General features: G+C 36.9%; 1 protein-coding gene across 1 annotated transcript; it reads right to left on the bottom strand.

The window, feature by feature from the left end:
• Positions 1 to 11,883: 11,883 nt before the first annotated feature.
• Positions 11,884 to 16,836, bottom strand: LOC102705303 (CRS2-associated factor 2, chloroplastic). Its single transcript, XM_006645770.3, has 6 exons — positions 16,007 to 16,836; positions 14,839 to 14,966; positions 13,960 to 14,185; positions 12,978 to 13,105; positions 12,709 to 12,862; positions 11,884 to 12,318 (listed from the first exon to the last, which is right to left on the bottom strand). The coding sequence occupies exons 1-6, from the start codon at positions 16,797 to 16,799 to the stop codon at positions 11,885 to 11,887; spliced, it is 1,863 nt and encodes a 620-aa protein (XP_006645833.3). The 5' UTR covers positions 16,800 to 16,836; the 3' UTR covers position 11,884.
• Positions 16,837 to 20,047: the final 3,211 nt, after the last annotated feature.

The following is a 20,047-nucleotide window of genomic DNA, read 5'->3' as shown; positions in this document are numbered from 1 at the left end:
CTGTGCTGTGTTCTTCAATCTTCGCCGCTGAATTTTACATGAAGTCAGTTTCACTTCAATCTTCGCCGCGGAGTCAGTTTCAGTACTTCGGTCAGTGCTGAATTATCTTTGGTGTGCTAGTGGACTTCAGCTGGAGGTGACAGCTAGTGGTACTCCGCCGTCCCAAAACTGTACAAATTCGCACTCTCTCCGTCCCAAAACTGTACAAATTTGCATTGGCTGGGAGGTGACAGCCAGCTTCGGATGATAGTTGGAATTTACACGGGAGAAATAATTTATGAATAAAAATTGTATATACGTATTTTTAGTAATTTGGCTACGTCTGAAAATAAACTTCGTAAAAAATTATAAAATTAACTTCAAATTTAAAGTTAAAAATTTAAATTTTACCTTATATTTATGAATAAAAATTGTATATACGTATTTTTAGCAATTTGGCTACGTCTGAAAATAAACTTCGTAAAAAAATTATAAAATTAACTTCAAATTTAAAGTTAAAAATTTAAATTTTACCTTATATTTATGAATAAAAATTGTATATACGAAAAAAAGATAAAATTAACTTCAAATTTAAAGTTAATATTTAAATTTTACCTTACAAATATATATAGGCAGAAAAAAAAATACTAAATCATACTACATCTCTACGGAGCTGTCAAGAAGAGCTGTTCACTGAAACTAACAAAGCACTCCCTTAATTTTATTGTTTAAAACGATCGACTTTTAGGTCTAATCATTTATCTTATTTAAAATTTAAATATATTAATTATTTTATTATGATTTGGTTTAGTAAAATATACGTTTAGCATGATTTATAATTTTATATATTTGTATAAAATTTTAGATATGTCAAACATATATTCATAGATCCAAATATTAACCACGTAAAACAAGAAAAAGTGAGAGAGAATAGTTGGAAATGATTGGATAGGTAGAAAACTGTAGGTAAGAAAATTAAAAAAAATGTTATAATTTCTTAAGCAGCGAAGAAATAGTTTTATTTTTAGCAGCGAAGAAATAGTTTTATTTTAAGAAATAGTTTTATGGAAATAGCGGACGGGGAGTAGTATGTTATTCAGAGTACCTATGTACCCTACCTTCTTAACCATAATGTTTGGACTGAAATCTCAATCATAGACACTAATTATTTTAGAAGTTTATTGGACTGATTATTTTGGTTTGTTGGGTACATACATTGGGCATAGAATTTATGTTGTTTAACAAAGACTAAAGATACGAGACAGATAAATAACACAAGTTTCAGATATCAAATTTCAGTTTACATCCGGGAACTGAAATAGTACATATGTCCCTAAAGCATCTTCTAGTTAGATCAAAAAATTATGTTCCAAAGTTGTTATAATGAAAGCTGTCCCAAAATAATTATCACCTTAAGAGGCTATAATTATCACCTTAAGACGATGTTTGTTTGTAGGGGCAAATACATAAGTCCTCCACTTTAGTTTGTTTTAGCCTCTAAAATACCAAACAAAATGGACTAATATAGGCTAAAACTATTTAGGTCCATAAGTTCCTGGGAGAGGTGCTAAAAGAGACTAAAGGCCTATAGCACACATACTCCACTACTCTAGGCCTACAGCTATGTGCGTGTGATGTGTACTATTGAATATGTCATTTAGTCCCTTTTAGCTCTCTAAACAAACATGGCAGGACTAAGAGCATCTCCAATAGATAGCCCAAAACAGACTCTCTAAATACCTATTTGGTCGCTCTTCATTTTATTTAGCCACTCAAATTCGATTTTTACTTCAACAACCTCTCCATCCACCCTCTCTCTATGACAGCTGGGTCCCACATATCATCCTCTCCCACTCCTTCAGTCTCTTTCTCTCTTTCTTTCTCTCTTTCTTTCTCTTTCTATCTCTCTAACACAGGCGGTAGAGGCATGCAGCGATGGAGCGGTGGTGGAGCAGGGACGGCGCGGGGGAGGCGGCAGCAAGCGGCGGCGCGGCTTCGAGAGGTGGCACGGTGCCACGCCGGCGCGGGCGACGCCGGCGGCGGTGGCGGCCACGGCTAGGGAAGCCGCCGAGCGCAGACGGCGAGGGCATTGACGGCGGCCGGTGCTGGGGAGGCGGCACGACCGCCACGCCGGCACGAGGAGGCGGCGTCGGAGCGGTGCGGGGGAGGCAGCAGCAGGGGGCGGCGTGGCTTCGGGTGATGGCGCGACTTCAGGCGCCGGCGAGCAGAGGCGGATGGCTGCCAGCGGTAGGCAGATGCCGACGTTTGTGCGGCGTGCAGCGGAGGAGAGGGGAGAGAGAGGTCTGGGCCCACGTTTGGCAAGTCCTTCTTGGCTGGCCAAATTTGGCCACCGTGGGAGTTGTTTGGCCAGCCGGATGACTTGGCCATCCAGTCGGCCACTCTGTTGGAGTGCAATTTTGAGGTCGAATGACCAAAGTTTAGTTTGGAGAGGCATTTACCATACTGTTGGAGATGCTCTAAAGAGGACTTATGTTTTAGTCGTGAAACTAATTTTTAGCCCTAAGACTTATGAAAACAAACAAGACCTAAATATTTTGTATATCTATCCGTCCTATTTTTACAGGTCGTGGCGATTATGATTACTTAAAAGCCTCTACATATGGCTCATTTTTAGTTAATAGTAAGAGCAACGTAAAATTAAAATTAGGTATTATATATTGTTGGAGATTATTTTTTAGACTAATTTCTTAAAAATAAATTGAGGGTATATATTGGACAAGAGATGTACACCTATCGTGAAGAGGTGGTATATCCAACCTGAAACATGGATTTCTTTTTTCCTTTATCCAAAAGAAGCTCTCAAAATATAGGTAGCGACTTCTACCATGAGTAAAACTGACTATTCGGACCAAACAAAATCATTTTGTTCCTCCAAAGAGAACATGGCTAAATGGACTACTCCCTCCATTCTAAAATACAAATATTTTTAAGATTTAAATTTTATACTACAATATAAGTTTTTTCATTGATTCTCATGATTTCACTTATTCCAGAGCCAATCAGATACTTAGAAAGAAAATCTAATCAATTCAAAATTCAAAATTTTACCAGAGAAGTGACTAAAAGAAAATCTCTTAATATTTTTTTAGTCTATGCTAAATAACATAGAATTTTTATATTTTAAGGCAGAGATATTACTTCACAAAGTGGCGGTGGATAAAGGATGAAGCTAAGTTTATAATAATTATTAAGAATACAAACAAATAAACTAAGCATAAGAAACTGGTGTAATAAGTATTTTCTAAGACATGCTAAATGAAGAGAACTTCTAAGACAGAACTCACTTACTCACACCATCTATACGAACTTAATTAGAAAACGTATCCATGCCTCCATGGTGATCGGATAAAGGGGCCTAAGGCAAACAAACATATTTTCTAATTTATTACACTCTAACTTTTAAGTAGCTAGCATACTGATCCTACACCTAATGAGTCCACATAAATAATCTGATAGCGTGAGAAAAAAAATAAACCCTCTAAATTACTACTACTCCTCCGTCTTATTTAATAAATTTATAAAAAAAATTAGTCACGCCTAAAGTATCATTCATGTTTAACCATGCAATATCAATAAAAAAATTAATAATAAAAAAATTAAAAATAGACGAGGAATTAAACTTTCTGTCTAAAACTAAAAAAATTGACTTATTTTGAAATAATAAATGTTAAACATTTTAATTTTGAGCGGCTCACGTACGAGTCGCACTACAACATTTTAATTTTATATGTGTAATGGAACCACGTATCGGTGGCGACGGTAAGACAGAGGAGACGCATGTTTCTGGCACCAGGTATCGGTGAATGGTGTGACTGTGTGGTTAGCTGCGTCGGCGACAGTGGGAGCGGCCGCCCACGGCGAGGGGAGAATGGGAGTGGGCAGATCGAGTGAGGATGGACAGCGGCGAAGCACATCCACTGGCTGCACGTACGATCCAGCATGTCACGCGTTGTACTGGACTTCCATCACGTCCTGCTGCTCCTCGTGTCGATCTTGTCGGTGATGAGACAACGAACGTTGTGCCCGCCGCCGACGACGATGACGACGCCGCCGCTGTTTCTCTCTCCTGCTCAAGTATTGTACAGCTTTCCCTCGTACTCTCTCCGTCTTGATAAACCAACTTTTCAGTGTTCATGTCTAACGTTTAATCATCCATCTTATTTGATTTTGATTTTTTTAAAAAATTAAAAAAAAATTAGTCACATGTTAAATACTATTCATGATTTATCATCTAATGAAAACAAAAATGTTAATCGTAAATTTTTTTAATAAAACGAAGAGTCAGACATTATAGGTAAAAAATAAAAATTTGATTTGTTTTAGGACGGGGGAGTATAAATGTATTATACCACCACGGTATATTATTCACTCCTCTTACTACCAAGATTTTCGGCACACAAGTGCTAAATAGTATTTTTTAAAAAAACTTTCTATAGAAAAGTTGTTTTTAAAAAATCATGTTAATCTATTTTATATTTTTATAATTAATAAATAATTAATCATGTACTAATCTATTACTATGTATTTTGCACTAGATAACTAAAAATAAACCAAATGCGGCCTTAAAAGTAGAGATAACTTAAATGTCACTCATTAAATAAGAAGATTGGTATAGAGTGACAGCAGTTGGTTAGGGTAAAATGGATAGAGAATTAAATATAAGGTGATTGATGGACTAGTACTTACTCCATTATAAAATATAAGAGCAAGTATTGTAAGCCTCTTAACACAAGCTCTAAAATATGATCTATGATTAAATGGTGAGGTGGATAAGAGAGGGAATGAGCCATCTCTAATGCAAGAGGTAACCTCTATATAATCTCCAACAGAAAAAGAAAAATAGAAAGAGGATATTGGCTAATCAATGGTTAAAATTAGTACAACTAGAGACGGTATAGAGATGATGTGTTGTAGGAGTCATCTTTTAATTAATGAATTCTTTACATAGACAAATCCACCGCTATTATAAAACTTGTTCTAAGACACAACTACCACCAACACAAAGACCAAGAAAGAGCTATAATTACCACTTCGTTTAGATTACCTCAAAATAGGTATGTATGCATACCTATAATATGTTGGACGTTTTGATGGTGAAGAATTTAAAATAAATCAAATTTAGAGAAAAGAGTTGCGCTAGTTAATGCATGCTTGCATAGATGTCTTATATTACGGGATTAAAGTTGTGTCTTGTATTTTGGAACGGATATAAATGTATCTTTTACGAAAGAATTTTGAATTTGAGAAATACACTTATTACGGGACAGAGGCACAGTACAATTTAGTCTCTTTTAAAAACTTATTTTGAAACTGGATCATGCTAAAAACTTATTACTCTCTATGTCCCAGTATAACTTCAGCTTTTACTTATCACACACCTACCAATATAAAGCTAAAAGACTAAGATATATTTAACTTTATCAAATCTCAATACAATTGTCCACTGCTAAAAATCGTTGTTTCTGGACAAGGGTGCAAAAGGAGGGGTTTAAATTTTTGACACTCGTAAGACTGAGGTTCGATTATTTGACATCCTGACACATTGTCGTTAACTAAGAGGGTTTTACGTATCATACTCAAAAGTGTCAACATAAATAATAATTGGGCAACATAAATAATAATTGGGCAACGAAGAAAGTGTCAAATTATCAAATTTATCGCTAACCATAGGGGATGAATGAACTAAGGCCTTACCACAAATATTTCTTTTACAATTTTTTTGAATTACGTGTGTCACATGTCTGATGCAATTTTAAGGTTTATAAGTAGTGATGAATTTTTTAGGAGTACATGGGATGGGGTTGACTGGATGGACGAATTTCAAATTTTGTACAAAGCAGTGTTACATAAGCAGTATTTGGGAAAATTGTACCTTCGGTTATATTACTTCTTTATTAGCTATACTTACCTTTTCTGTATACTGCTAATTTAATTTAATTTAATTCCATGTATTTATTGATTAGTATTAACGTTGGTGTGGATTTTTTATGAATTTTTATCACGGTGTTGGGTGAGGAAACACGATACTACCCAGTAAATATGTAGTACCGGATGGTGCCACGTGTTAGGGAAGCCGTACCACCACATCCTACGTAACAGGTATATTTTTATAAGAGTTTTTTCTCATCAAGGTAGCAGAGATACCGTTCTTTTCTACGTAAAATTTGATACCTTCCGGTACCTGACGTGTCTACCATCCTTCAGGAGGTACGAAGAGGTACCACTGTTTTTTACGTAAAATTTAGTAACTTCTAGTATAGAAAACAGTAGTACTTTGTTAAAGATGAGAAAAATGCTCTTTTATAAAATAAAACTGGGCATATGTATATAAAGAAAATGAGACAACTAGAAATTGTACAAATTCAAAGTTTTTTCATCCGTCCATTCGTCCGACGTTACGCAGATTGGAAAATCGACGTGCAGGTCACTCACTGTTCACTCATAAAACCTCATTAACTCTCCATCGTGGGCTCCCTATGTTCAGCATGTAGATGTGTCGTGCCTGAGGTACAATGGTTTAATACGTGATTAATGTACATACAGGTTAACGGGCAGATCAAATTATTTAAATGAACCATCGCAACGACCATGCATGGTGGGTGTAGCTGTTCTTTTAAGCTTATTCACTCGATTATTAAATGAATTATTTCCTCCATAATTCAAAGGAAATCGTTTTGTCAAAAAAACGTTTACCTGTTCTATATTATCTAGACCATTTGTTTTAAGGTATTTATTAAGTTTATTTTCTAAAATATTTACAACACCATCTGTTTGCATTCGCTAATATTTATAAGCTAAGATTTGAATTTTCAATCTTAAATTGTCGTTTGTTTTTCAGCCTTGGCTTTTAGATAACTAAGAACATATATATAAAAGTTTTATTTAAAAATTATTTTTATTTACAAATATGTTATTTAGTTTTTTTTCATAAGTTAGTGTATTTACCTTATAGAAAAATAATTACCATCTATAATATCAAATTAATACATTATCGAGACATATTTCATGGTTAATTTTAATGAAATTAATTTCATATTGTAAATGTTGGTGTGTTTTTCTATAAATTTGATCAAACGTTAAAGGAAATTTTATGAACCTTACATATATAGTCTTTGCTGGAGTACACGTGTGTATGCACTAATATAGAGCAAATTCGCAAATTAAACTTTGCAATAGGTAAAACGCACCATGTTTCATTTTGCACTATCGTATATAGTTTTTTTTTTGAAACTTTCTATCGTATATACTTTTACTTTGCACCAGTTTATAGTGGAATAAATTTCACTTAACACTAAGATACATTTTCAAAACTATGAAAATTTGATGATATTTCATAAAATCTGAACAAAACTTTGTCTAAATTTAAGAAGTTTCCTAAGTACTTTATAAATTGCCTTCAATTATATAACACAACTCAGTACAAAGTGAAACCTATTTTGATATATCATGGTGCAGAATGAAAGTATGGCTAAACTCAGTGCAAATTGAGATAAGGTTCATTTATCCAGTGTAAAGTGTAATTTACTCTTAATTTTAACGTTGTTCAATAGTTGTGCGCTATAACTACTTGGGTACCATCTAGCTTACCTCCCTATATATGTTACCACTTTGTAATGGGAAATGTAACATTTTAGTTGGCCTACCACTGCTATTTTTTATGTGCCTTTTGCTCTACTTGAACACAAAGCCACAAAAAATGCCTTCAACTTTGAAAAATCTGGCCGTGTAGCAATAGACCAAACATATTACAAAAAAAAATATTACTCCCTGTAGTGATAAAAAATATTGTTTTAGATTTAAAGTCCATAAGATAGAGCTTTTAACCAGTTATTTTGTATAGTAGCAAATTAAGGTATTTCTTAATACAATAAACGTTGCTATGTAAGTTTTCACGTCAAAAGCATATATTTAGACTAATTAATTATGGCCAATTTTAACTACATTCTTTTTTGACTTACGGGGTCATATTACACGAGTGTTACCCGAAAATACACTTTACGATCATGCACCATTGTTACTTATAATATGACTACCTTTATATTTGAAGCTAGTGCGACTACTACTATATATCCTTTTTAATGAAATGTGGATAAAAGTTGAGAGAGAGAGGTCAGACTTAAAAACAATTTGACTTAAATACAAACAAAAAATTACTTATAAATATGAAAAGTTAATAATACTATTTTTGTCCTGAAATGTTGTTATTTCTGAAAATTATTCTGGACGAGTGTATAGTAAGAAATAACTATGTTTCAAATAGAAATAGTATATTTAAAAAACTATTCCCTACGTCTACAAATATAATTAAGTAGTATATTTATAAAACTATTCCCTACGCTTAAAAATAGAATTAAATCCATAGCTAGTAATATTTATCTTTTTAGGGAAAAAGAAGAATAAATAGCTTAGAATAAGTGATCCAAACAAGTTTGATGTACAAATTAAAGGGGAGATTATTTGGCTTTTTAGGAAAAACCTAAACAACATATTTACAAACGAAAATTAATTTATGAATAGAACTTTTATATACATGTTCATGGTAATCTAAAAGGCGTGACTGAAAAATAAACTATGATAAAAAAACTTAAAATTAACATGAAATTAAGGTTGAAAATTTAAATTTTGGCTTAGGAGCATGATCAAAAGCAAAAAAAAAAAAAAGACGGGTGTAAGCCAAAAACAGCACAGTACCAGACGGACTAAAGTCAAAAGATGTACATGTACTGGGTGCGAATGGCCTAACTAAAACCATCCACCACAAATTAAACATGGGACTATACACATGTAGCCTCAGTTTTCTCCAGGTATTAATTAAAGGATTACCTGTATCACTGAAAAGATTTTTTAACCGAAATCACACGAATGTTCATATAATTATATATTATAATTATAAATATATCTAGTATGCAAGTCTCATGTAACAAAAAAAATATATGTACCATTTCTCCAATTACATTATAATTATATACTAATTATAGCATAATTATATACTACATTCATTCCAAATAATATCATTTTTATTCACGCTAGCTTCTTTCAAAATAATATTTCTAAGTAATCATTACATTTAAGTTCATAAAATCAAGAAATAAATACATTGACACAAAAAAAGTAGGATATATCAGTATTGGGATATGATAAAGTGGATGATGTTCTAGATTATTTGTTTTTTATTGATATGTTGATGAGTAAAAATAAAATTATTTTAGAATGGATAGAGCACTTAGTACGCTGCAGTTACATTATAAATTATACTATAGTTACTACGATGTTATAATAAAAACATCACGCGTGCGATTAATTTTTACAAAACCTTTAGTTAATTAGGTCAGTATAGGTGTTTGGTGGTCAAGGCAGTCGCCTGGATCTGGCAACTAAAATGTCGACCGGGTGGTGGCGTACGTGCCAATTCCACTGAGCTGTGGCCCGGGACCGGTCATTACCAACCCCATAATCTCTCTTTTCTCTTGCTTGCAGGTGCAGTATTTGCAGTTGGTCCATGTCCAACACTCAACCTCATGGTTGTCTGCCTTTTTTTTTTTTGGAAAGTTGGTCAAGATGCAACCAGATCCTATAAGATGAGATTTGCTTCGGTCTAATGAAAAGTCTCTCAAGGTACCGATATCTCGCGATACCAAATTATTTCTAATAGTTAGATCTAACAGTGCACAACCTACTCAATTAGATCCAATGATGAAAAACGATTTAATACATCGAAGTACTTTTATTGGACCGGCCGGAGCAAATCTCCCGTAAGATCGATGTGTGTGATATTGGATAATTAAGTAGTCGACTTCCAGCTAGCTTCCTTGAATATATACATGGTCAGATGTCTTTTGCATGATGTGTGAGTGAGGCCAACCTGATTATACCCAACATATATAGTATGCCCTAGGAAAGAAAATATTGTTCTTGCATCATCTTTATTGGAAACAAAAGCTGTGATACGGAGGTTTTGTTTGTTTGAGACATACAATGATTTTAGATTTTTTTTTTGGGTTATATGATTGTTTGAGACATATCACAAAAGCTGTGATTTTATATACAAACGAATGAATTAATTTTTCTCTTTTACAATAAACACACCGTTTAGGAGCTTAGGAAGTATATATATGTGAGAAATACAAAATCTCAAGAAAAAAAATAAGGCCATAATATGAGCGTTTTTTTCTAAGTACTTCTTTGAACCAAGAGAATCTTTTACGTTATGTCCTAAATCGAAATGATTCCCCCCCCCCCCCCCACACACACACACACAACACAATAAAAATGAGCTGATTCCTGTCAATATTATATAAAATTCATGTGAATTCCTGCATTTCAATTTTCAAACTTTGATTTTACTTAGGGCTATGAAAACCTCATTTCTCAAATCTTGTGCGGTTTTCATAAATTTTAACCAGATTTCTCTAATAAAAGTTTTCTCTATAACATTTCTTTAGTAGAATACTAGCAAGGGGAATGTATCATGAGAACGGAAGCCTCGAGGACCCCACTATCTTTATTAGGATTTGAGCTTCGCAACAAGCTTTTTCTAAAATTTTATGTTAAAAATCAATGGAAAAAAGCTAGAGATCTCTCTAGTTTATTCAGACCTCGATTTCATGGATCCGTGACTTGAGTACTAGACACGTCCACCATAGACGTGTGGGCGAGGCAGCAGCTAGCCAAGTGAAGGTCGCCACGAACAGGACGAAAGATGAATACACATACAGTCATGATCTGCCATTGACATAGCTAGAGTGGCATGCAGGTGATCACCTCTTTCTTTCACAGGGCAGCTCGATGGCCAGAAAACGCAGTCAGGATGATAATGGACTTGGCCGGGAACGTGGCCACATGCATCCGGAGCCGACAGCGCGAGTGGTCTTTTGTTTCGACCGCAACTGCGTGCACTGCAGCTCCAGTCGTCGGGTTTACTTTGTTGTACAGCAGTCTGAACTGAACTAGGAAGATGACTGGAACACTCGTCTCTTGTCTCTCTTCTGGGGAACTCACGGCACGTGATTCATGTACACTTGATGAACTTTTTGCCATTTCTGTTTGGTCTCTGCAGCTGACTCCTCGTGTGCTGTTTTTGGCTGGGCAAACGTGGCACGGAGAAGGCGAAACCGAAACCTGAAACTTCCTGCTCTCAAAATCGTCAGGCAGGGAAAGAGGTCTACAGCTCACTTGTTTGGCCATTTCATTTTCCCCTCAAGTTGATCAATTATACATGTTGCCAAAAAGAGAATCAGGATGTTTGATGACAGTGCAAGAGCTTCTGCGCAGGGAATCAGGATGTTTGGGGTAAAATATATATATTTCTGCATCGAGGATATTCTAATTTGACCATGATAGCTTTTCTTGATCTCCCTTTCCTTTGCATCATTCTTAGCACGAAACCTCAATTCATTCAGCACCACCAGACAAACCTGAATTCTTGCGCAGTCTCTTTCGCTGGAGCTGCCAGCTTGCTGTTTGACACCTCCACAGCACCACCCAACCTTGTTCAGTGCCAACGTACACTCGTGACGCCCCAGCATTTTGGACGTTTACATACAACCACCTATTCATATGCTGTATGTACAGCTGCAGCAGGTCAGGAACCACAACACTGCCATCTACTGTATTATTTGATGAAGGTTGATGGATCAGTTTTATCTACACATGTGGATGCGTTCTGCAGACTACAGTGGTTGTACAGTATCTAGTCACTTTACATGATGTTTGGTTGCAGATTGCTGATGATCCTCAAAATATTGTGATCGATCAGGCTGAGAGGACGGTGGAAAATGGGTGTTCATTCAGAGCATGTATTCTGGGGGTGTGGTGTATTTGTGATTGTAGATCATTTGCCCCATTGGCCTCAACACTGAACTCCCGACTGTATGGTAACTATGATTCAGTCTTCGTTCTGTTGATTTACCACTTCGTCGATCGGTAGTGCTCCCAGTGGGACTGACGATTCCAAACGCTCGAGCATGTCGTATTCGAAGTGATCGTCCTCGCTGATGTCAGGCGATTCTGTAAACTCATCTTGTAGGGATTCAACCGATCCTATTTCAGACCCATCTTCCGTGAATTCAACATTTAGGACATCTGGGTTTGTCTCAACATTTGACACAAGCAGAGCTGGAAATGAATGTTCGACAGCTTGAGATATAACACTGAAGTCCTCTACCCTTGTAAGAAGCAAATCAGGCGTAAGAGCATCCACTTCAGCATCATTCAGCAAAAGTGCCACAGATGACTCAATTGCATTTGTCCATTGTTTAAACATTTTAGGTCTCAATACTTCTCTTGCTGCCAAATAATCATCAGCATCAGTGGCTTCATCTGTACGAAAATTAGATGTTAATCCAGAGAGTACAGAGTTCTTGAGGGAGAAAACTATAAAATAACTGTAAAGAAAACTTTGTTCACACAGAACAAAAGGGCAGCAAGTAGTTTCCATGACATTCGAGCACCTGAGATGAGAGTATTACTAAAGTAATTGTGAAATGCGCAAAACCTCAACACCTGATAAATCCTTCGCAGATATAGATCCAAAAAGCAAACACTGAATTGCAGAATGCTATTCAAGTAAAATGTGGATAGATTTTAAAGTAATCCGGTCAAGATTACACTGCTTCTAGTTGGACCTTATATAGTTGTAGTTATGAGTTTATGCCTGAAAATTTTCTCCTATCTCACTTGTGATAATGGCAGAAAGTTACAGATACACACCTGAACTACTCTCATCAGATGACGTTGGCAGATTGTTCTTTTGAATTTTTGGAATAAGAGTCAGAGGCTTTGGGTATCTGGACTTCCATTTCTTGCCTCTGAACATTAGTATCTGCTCATTGTCAAATGACAAAAGAACACAAGGAACAAGATCCTGCATGTACAAAAACAAGAAATTTTATCTGTTGGGGTCAGAAAGTTTATACAGGATTCAATTCTACTATCTGTAATGAGATGAAAACAGGGCAAGCTATGGGCATGAGCTGCACCCTTAGTTTTGCTCCAATCTTTTTGTAGTCACTAGGATTCAAGCCCTCGCAGTCAATCTTCACCAGATCACTTCCCTCAAAAGCATCCCTAACATCCTTGACAAGATAGATATATATACCATTTTTCGCTACAAAACAAAGGAACAAAAGAAAATTATCAATGGTAGCTTCCATATCGTTAAGATAGCTACAGGCATAGATATTATAGGCCAGGCCCATTTATGGCCCAGCTCATGTACTAATATGTATATACTCTTTCTTTCTCGTTTGCTAATGTTATCCAGGTTGTTTAGTTACAGACTTACAGATTAAGAGGTAAATAATATATCAGTCTAATACTCCATTTACAAGCCAGCAACCTCAGTTAATCCAGTATATTCCCATCAACAGATGGAAGATACAACACAAGTAGTAGAATTAACAACTGCATATTCATTGGCGGAGGGTGAAGCAAAACAAATAGAACCTTATGAGCAGGTCATTTTAGTATTTGGTTGCCAAATTTGCATAATGAATGGATTTCTTAAGCAATTTCCATCAAACGCAGAGGGACATAACCCATTCTGAACTCAAGGAATTCTCACTGGGTGGACTCAAGGAGCTCTCACTGGGCAGACTCAAAAGAGCTCTGCCGGTGTGTCTATTACCTTGCACACTTGCAACACAATCTTGCAAATGATGAAGGAAAGAAAAATGAGAAATCATGGGCAATAGGAACTTCCTTGTCAATTAGCTCTGAATTCATGGTATTAGGTTAAGCTTAAATGGTGTAGAGCAGGGTTTAGTTTCCTTCAGAAATAAGCTAGGTTTATAGTCACACCGCTGTGTCTGTACTTGATTGGCAGTGTTGTCTATTGCGCACTGTTTCCTATGGAACATGACAGAGGAACAAAGCAAGATTTCAGCATGTAATCCCATCAGGGGGTCCTCAAGACCGTGTAGATTGTAGAACACGAATATTAGCTAATCCATAAATACATACCTAATTTGCAAATCGGCAGCAGCTCCTGCCCTCTCCTTCTCATTTCATCTGCTTCTTCTTTTGTAAGACCTTCTGGAGCTTCCTGTATAAGTTTAGGATAGACAGGAGTAGCTGGCTTCCAAAGCATTAATGGATAGCGTGGGCGAGTTCGTGGATCATAATTTCTTCCACGGTATAAGAAAACAACACCACCTACTCGGTGAATAACCTTTCCACCAGATTTTTCCTGTAATTGTAGATGTCACATGTCTGGAGCGTAATAAAACAGGATACTTGTGTTGGAAAATGTTCAAGCATGCATATGTCAAAACAGAAATCTTTTTGTTCCACGATACAGAGGGCTAACGGTAGCCTTCTCCAGTCAAGGGTCATGTACATGTCTAGTGTGAAGAGAACATGCAATTATATTTTATGGCACTACTTTGGTTTCACAACATCCATATTGATACTAATGTCCTACCTTGATTGCACTGTAGCACGGATATAATAATTAAATAAGGGAATTGGGGGCAAAAGTCACATCACAAATGGGGTCTTAATGCCCTTTACGAACAAGTGTACAAGAAAGGTTAGATAGCATCCGTCATTTTTCTGTTATTTTCTGGCTAAGCTTGTGATGTTATAATCTTCCATTATATATGAGCCATTATGAAAACCAGGAAACAAAATGAACTTCACTAGAATGCTTCTCAAATGTCAATAAATTCACTGCAAGTGTACAATATAACATGGCATTGAAGAACAAAATTATAAATGGCAATTGACAATGGAAATCATTGTGCATTGTACTAGGAGGTAGCATGTCAAGATTACCAGAGTGAATGAATGCATGTATATGAGCACAATTGAAAATTAGCTATATATGGTAAAGGTACATACCTCAAGGTGATAACATAGATTCTTCATATCAACAGTAGGAACTCCTCGGCATCTCACTTTGCAGATTTCCTGGCGTCTCCAATGACAATGTATCATTTCCAACATGTTGTGGGTCAATCCATCCCTTCCTACAAGTAAAGAAATAATAATAATCACAAAATGCTTACTTTGTTGCAGACCACATCAAAAACAATGTTTAGTTCTGCATTAATTTATCGAGCGTTTCAGGAAAATGACCAAGTTGTGCATGAGTCAGGTGTCTTAAAATTGTCTCAAAACCTCAACTGAAATGTCCATTTTTTAGTTTTCCAGTTGGTTTTTAACTATGGCATGTTCCAAGCTCTGGACCAACTTGTTTCCTGGATATATAAGAATTTACAGCTTTGATTATGAAAATTGTGAGGGTCATAGCAGATCACAATCTCAGTAGTATGCATACGCTACACAACTATACAACTAGAAGGCTCTAAGACAGAAGACCTTAAAAGCTTTCAGACAAACTTTTATGATAATTATTTACGCCGCATACATTTTCCAAGTTTGAAGAAGCAGCTGAGCATGTTACTTCTGGTAGAGAGGTGATATAAGTACATAACACAGTAGCATTCTTAGGCAAGAAACCATTTCGGACTTTATTACATGGCACGTTGGCACCACCAGATATTTAGAAAGCATGAGATTTCCATGACATGAAACAATCGTCAAAGATCAAACAGTACTCAACGTGACAACTAAGAAAACATGAAAATTGCCGACAATCTTTCCTGCAGATTACAGCTGTTTCGTGAAATTTGCACCAACATGTACAAAAATTAGTGAATTAATCAGTTTGAAGCACTTCCTGGTTAGACTCGAAGGCTCCATCATTTCGCAGTTGCAAGTGCTTATAAGCAAATATGTGAATTTTAAAAATAAATTTTAAACATGATTTTGTGGTTTTTTCATCATTGTTTATTTTACAGCTTTCGCTTTTGACTTGCTATGGACACATGATATAGAAGTTCTACCCGTAAATTATTTTCCGTTTGCAAAACCACGGTTTTGTTTTATCTTCCCAAAAAAAGAGGAACGATGGGAGCCTGAACAATTTGCTTTAGCCTGAAGTTTCGACAATTAGCAATAGAAAACGCCATTGTGTAAACAATTGCAATGCAGTATAGTGAGTTACCAATGTTGAGCTGCCGGTTGTGCGATATGTGGGGCCTGACGAGGTCGCGCACCTCGGCGAGGGTGAGCGGCTCCCCGAGCACCTCCTCCCTGCTCCTGCCGTCGCCGGGGCTGACCCTGGCCAGGTCCAGCTTCCTCCTCCCCCTCACCTCCATCATGATCCCGTGCGCGCTCACCGTCTCGGGCGGCTCCTGCCCGAGCGGGGTGTGCAGCCGCACCCCCCTCCTCCGAGCCTTCTCCTCCTTGGTCAGCAGCGGCGCCTTCCCCGTCCACGGCCGCGGCATGGTCGGCGGCGCGAAGGGCAGGAACGCCGGCTCCCGGATGGCGAGCGGCGGGGCGCGGGGGGACTCGGAGTAGCTGAACTGGAAGTCGAACGGCGCCCCGGGGAGACGGAAGGAGACCCCCGACGGCCCCACGACCACGGAGCGGCCCTCCGCGGCGTCGCTCGGGTCGGCAGCGAGGAGCGCCTCCCCTTCCCCCGAGGCCGCGACGGGGGGCACGGGCTTCCGGTAGGCGGTGCGGAGGTGCGGCGTGCGGAAGGCCGGGTTGGATTTTCCGGTCCTCGGAGACGGAGAGGAAGCCGTGCCCTCCCGTGCACGGTGCGGGGGCTGCTCGTGGCGGCGGCGGTTGCTGGGGAGGCGACGGTGAGACGGGAGAGTCCCCGGCACGGGGAGGGAGCGGGTGTTGGGGTCGTAGCGGTTGGGGAGGGGAGGGGGTGGGGAGGAGAAGAGGTTGGCGCGGCCGGCGCGGGAGGGCGGTGGCCGCTGCGGCGGCTGCGTCGGCGGCGGCGTCATGGCTGGAAGCCGGTGGTGGAGGTGGCGGGCGGAGACGAGGAGGGAAGGAGATAACGAAGAGATATTTTTTTTGTTTTGCTCCCCTTTTTTTCGCTGTTGTGGTGGGCTACTGGGCCGTGGGCCGTTGGCCGTGTGGGCTCTCTTCTTGTCTTGGTCTTGTCTCGAGCCAACGGTACAATTGTGGATTTGATTTGAATTCCCTTCACGCAACCAAATAACGATTTAAATAACTATCTATATTAATAAATATTAATAATTATATTGAAAAAATGATCTCATGTAGACTACTTATATGACAATGGCTAAACTTTTTCTCTCAATATTTAAATCTAGCAAGTATTTTTTCTAATAAGTTGAATGGGGGCGGACTCATACTTTCTAAAGAAATATAGAGCGTGAATATGGAGAATCTACTAGAGTTATTGTAGTTTTCAAAATTTGAATAGTGCTAGCTAGCCCTTATGATTTGGTGAGTGAGAATGAAGAGTCTGTTACATCAATTTGAAAATATAATCTTTTCACGTGAATGGCAAGATTGAGATTTGGATAGTCAAATTTTAGTCATACTCTTAAATATGCTATTGGACAAAGCCATTTCGTAGGTAGGTATTGAAATTCGACGGGTTTTTTTTATCTCTCTTGAGATATGTTTTGTATATTTTGTCTATGTTTGAATGGATTTTTACGACTAATTTTGAGTGAATCTGTTCGACAAGTGAAATATCTGGCCAAATACTGGATGTATAAGTCATGATGTCCAATACAAGAACATGAGTAGTCTATCTAATTTATAGATTTTTTTAAGCGAAGTAACAGTAGTTGTAGTTAATGCCTCTCCACTTGATAATATTTTAAACTAAGCGCAAACACAAAGGCTTATAATACACGTGCATACTCATCATATCGTGTGAACGTGTATACCCTTATAAGTATATTCAAAAAACTAAACCAGTATATCTTGGGATTGACGAAGTCAAGATGAATAACTCATCGCTAATAATTGTGTCTCCTACCCCTAAAAATAATTAAATTTAAATATAAGTGCTCAGTGTGTCAAATCTATTAATCTAAGCTATTGAGCTATGCTCATGTTATCCATTGTGTCTATAAGTACAAACAGAAAGTAAAAATATGCAGGAATGTATCAATATTAGTTAACTAAATACTCGTTTTTCCCCTTAATTTGGCCCGCATAGCAGTCGGTTTGGATCGTTGATAGAACGTAACCATCGAGAGCTAGAATACTACTCCACGCTATAAATATTTTTTTGCTGCTGTCAATATAATGTCGTACGTCGTCGACTCCTAGTTAATTTACTTGCAAGGAAAGGTTTACCACCTGTAAATTCGTACTAACCAAGAGTTGGAGAATACAAAGCAAAGCAACCAACCAAAACGATGCGATAATTACAACTATGGTTGATTGGTCCTTTTCGTACGTAAGTACATTCACGTATTGTTAAATCCCTATCTTTTTTCACTATTTTGTTACAAGCATCAGCGAAGATTAACTCTAAATTTAAATTTAGGTTTTAGCACAAGCATAAGTGAAAAAAATGTGAACAATATGTCTACCAGCACATTGAAAATGACTGCAAATAATATCAATCCGGTTTTCACGGTTGTCTTTTATTATTAAAACCAATCAACAGTTGGTTTTTTTATGCATAAATTTTGCTATGTCTGCAAAAAAATTAATTCTTTATATTAAGAAAAAGTCATATTTTGGCCGTCCAGTTAAATCCTATATATATACAAGATTCTTTTAAAAAAACTCATTTTAACCATCTAATTAAACCCTATGAGAAATTTGACCGGACCGACACATATCAATCTTATTTTTCAACAAGCCACATACACAATTGGTGATAGTTTATTGCCATGATGAGAAGCCACATATATATATATATATATATATATATATATATATATATATATATATATAATTGATGTTTGATAAACCATGCACCCGATTGATGATGATAACACACATGGATTTGCTTGAATACGTGAAGTATTTGCACCGGAGAGGTGAGTAGATGTTTCCACGAATTTTTCGAACATGCGTGGTACCCTCAAATGCACCTCTAGAGACATTTAGGTCCTGTTTAGTTTCCAAAAATTTTCCCCCAAAAATATTACATCAAATTTTTTGACACCTAAATAGAGCATTAAACATAGATAAAACAAAAAACTAATTGCACAGTTATGTGAGAAATCCTGAGACGAATCTTTTGAGCCTAATTAGTCTATGATTAGCCATAAGTGCTACAGCAAAACATGCGCTAATGATAGATTAATTAGGCTCAAAAGATTCATCTAGCTGTTTCTAGGCGAGCCGTGAAATTCGTTTTTTCATTCGTGTCCGAAAACCCTTCTGACATCTAGTCAAAAGTCTGATGTGACATCCAAAAAATTTTATTTCTCCAAGTAAACATCCTGTTAGTAAGCTAAATAAAAAGGATATGTTTTTTAATTCATCGAGTGGTCAAACTTTGGAGATGACAGTTTCTCACATCCTCTTTTTTGTTTATGATCATAACAGAGGACGGGAATGCAGTGCAGAAGACCTCTTTTGTCGTTGCAATCAGCAGCATTATTTAGCAGATTGTATTTTATAATATGGCCCTGACATGACATCGTCCAAGGTGACAAATGGCCACATTTTTTTTATTGGTACAAAGAGGAATATGTTGGCACGACCTTACTTAAGACGATATTCAGTCATATCGCTTAGCTTATGCATATGCTTATTCATAGGCTTATTAGCAAATAAAAAATAATTCGTGGGTAAAACTTTTATATACATGTCCACAATAATTGAAAAACAAATGATGTAAAGTAAACAGGGGTGAAAAAAACAATATCAACTTTAAAATTGAATTTTAAAATTTAATTTTTTGTCTTATACGCATGAGTATAAGCAAAACAACGCATGAGGTCCGTTATCCTTAAATACAATTGGTGCAAATGGATGTGCCCTCTGACATATTTCTCGTTCAAAGTTATATACTACCGTTTCATAGTGCAAGATGTTTGTTTTTTTAAGACGTTTGACCATTCATTTTATTTAAAAATTTAGTACAAATATAAAAATGACAAGTCGTACTTAAAATTTTTTTGATAATAAAGTAAGTCACAAGCAAAATAAATGATACTTTTATAATTTTCTAAATAAGATAAATGATTAAATATTGTAAGTAAAAAAGTACGTTAGGAAACGGTGGAAGTACCATTGACCTCTCGCA

The sequence above is a fragment of the Oryza brachyantha genome, chromosome 1, assembly GCF_000231095.2.
Source record: "Oryza brachyantha chromosome 1, ObraRS2, whole genome shotgun sequence".
NCBI lineage: Eukaryota > Viridiplantae > Streptophyta > Magnoliopsida > Poales > Poaceae > Oryza > Oryza brachyantha.
The sequence above is the reverse complement of the archived record's forward strand: the minus strand, read 5'-3'. Positions and strand labels throughout refer to the sequence as shown.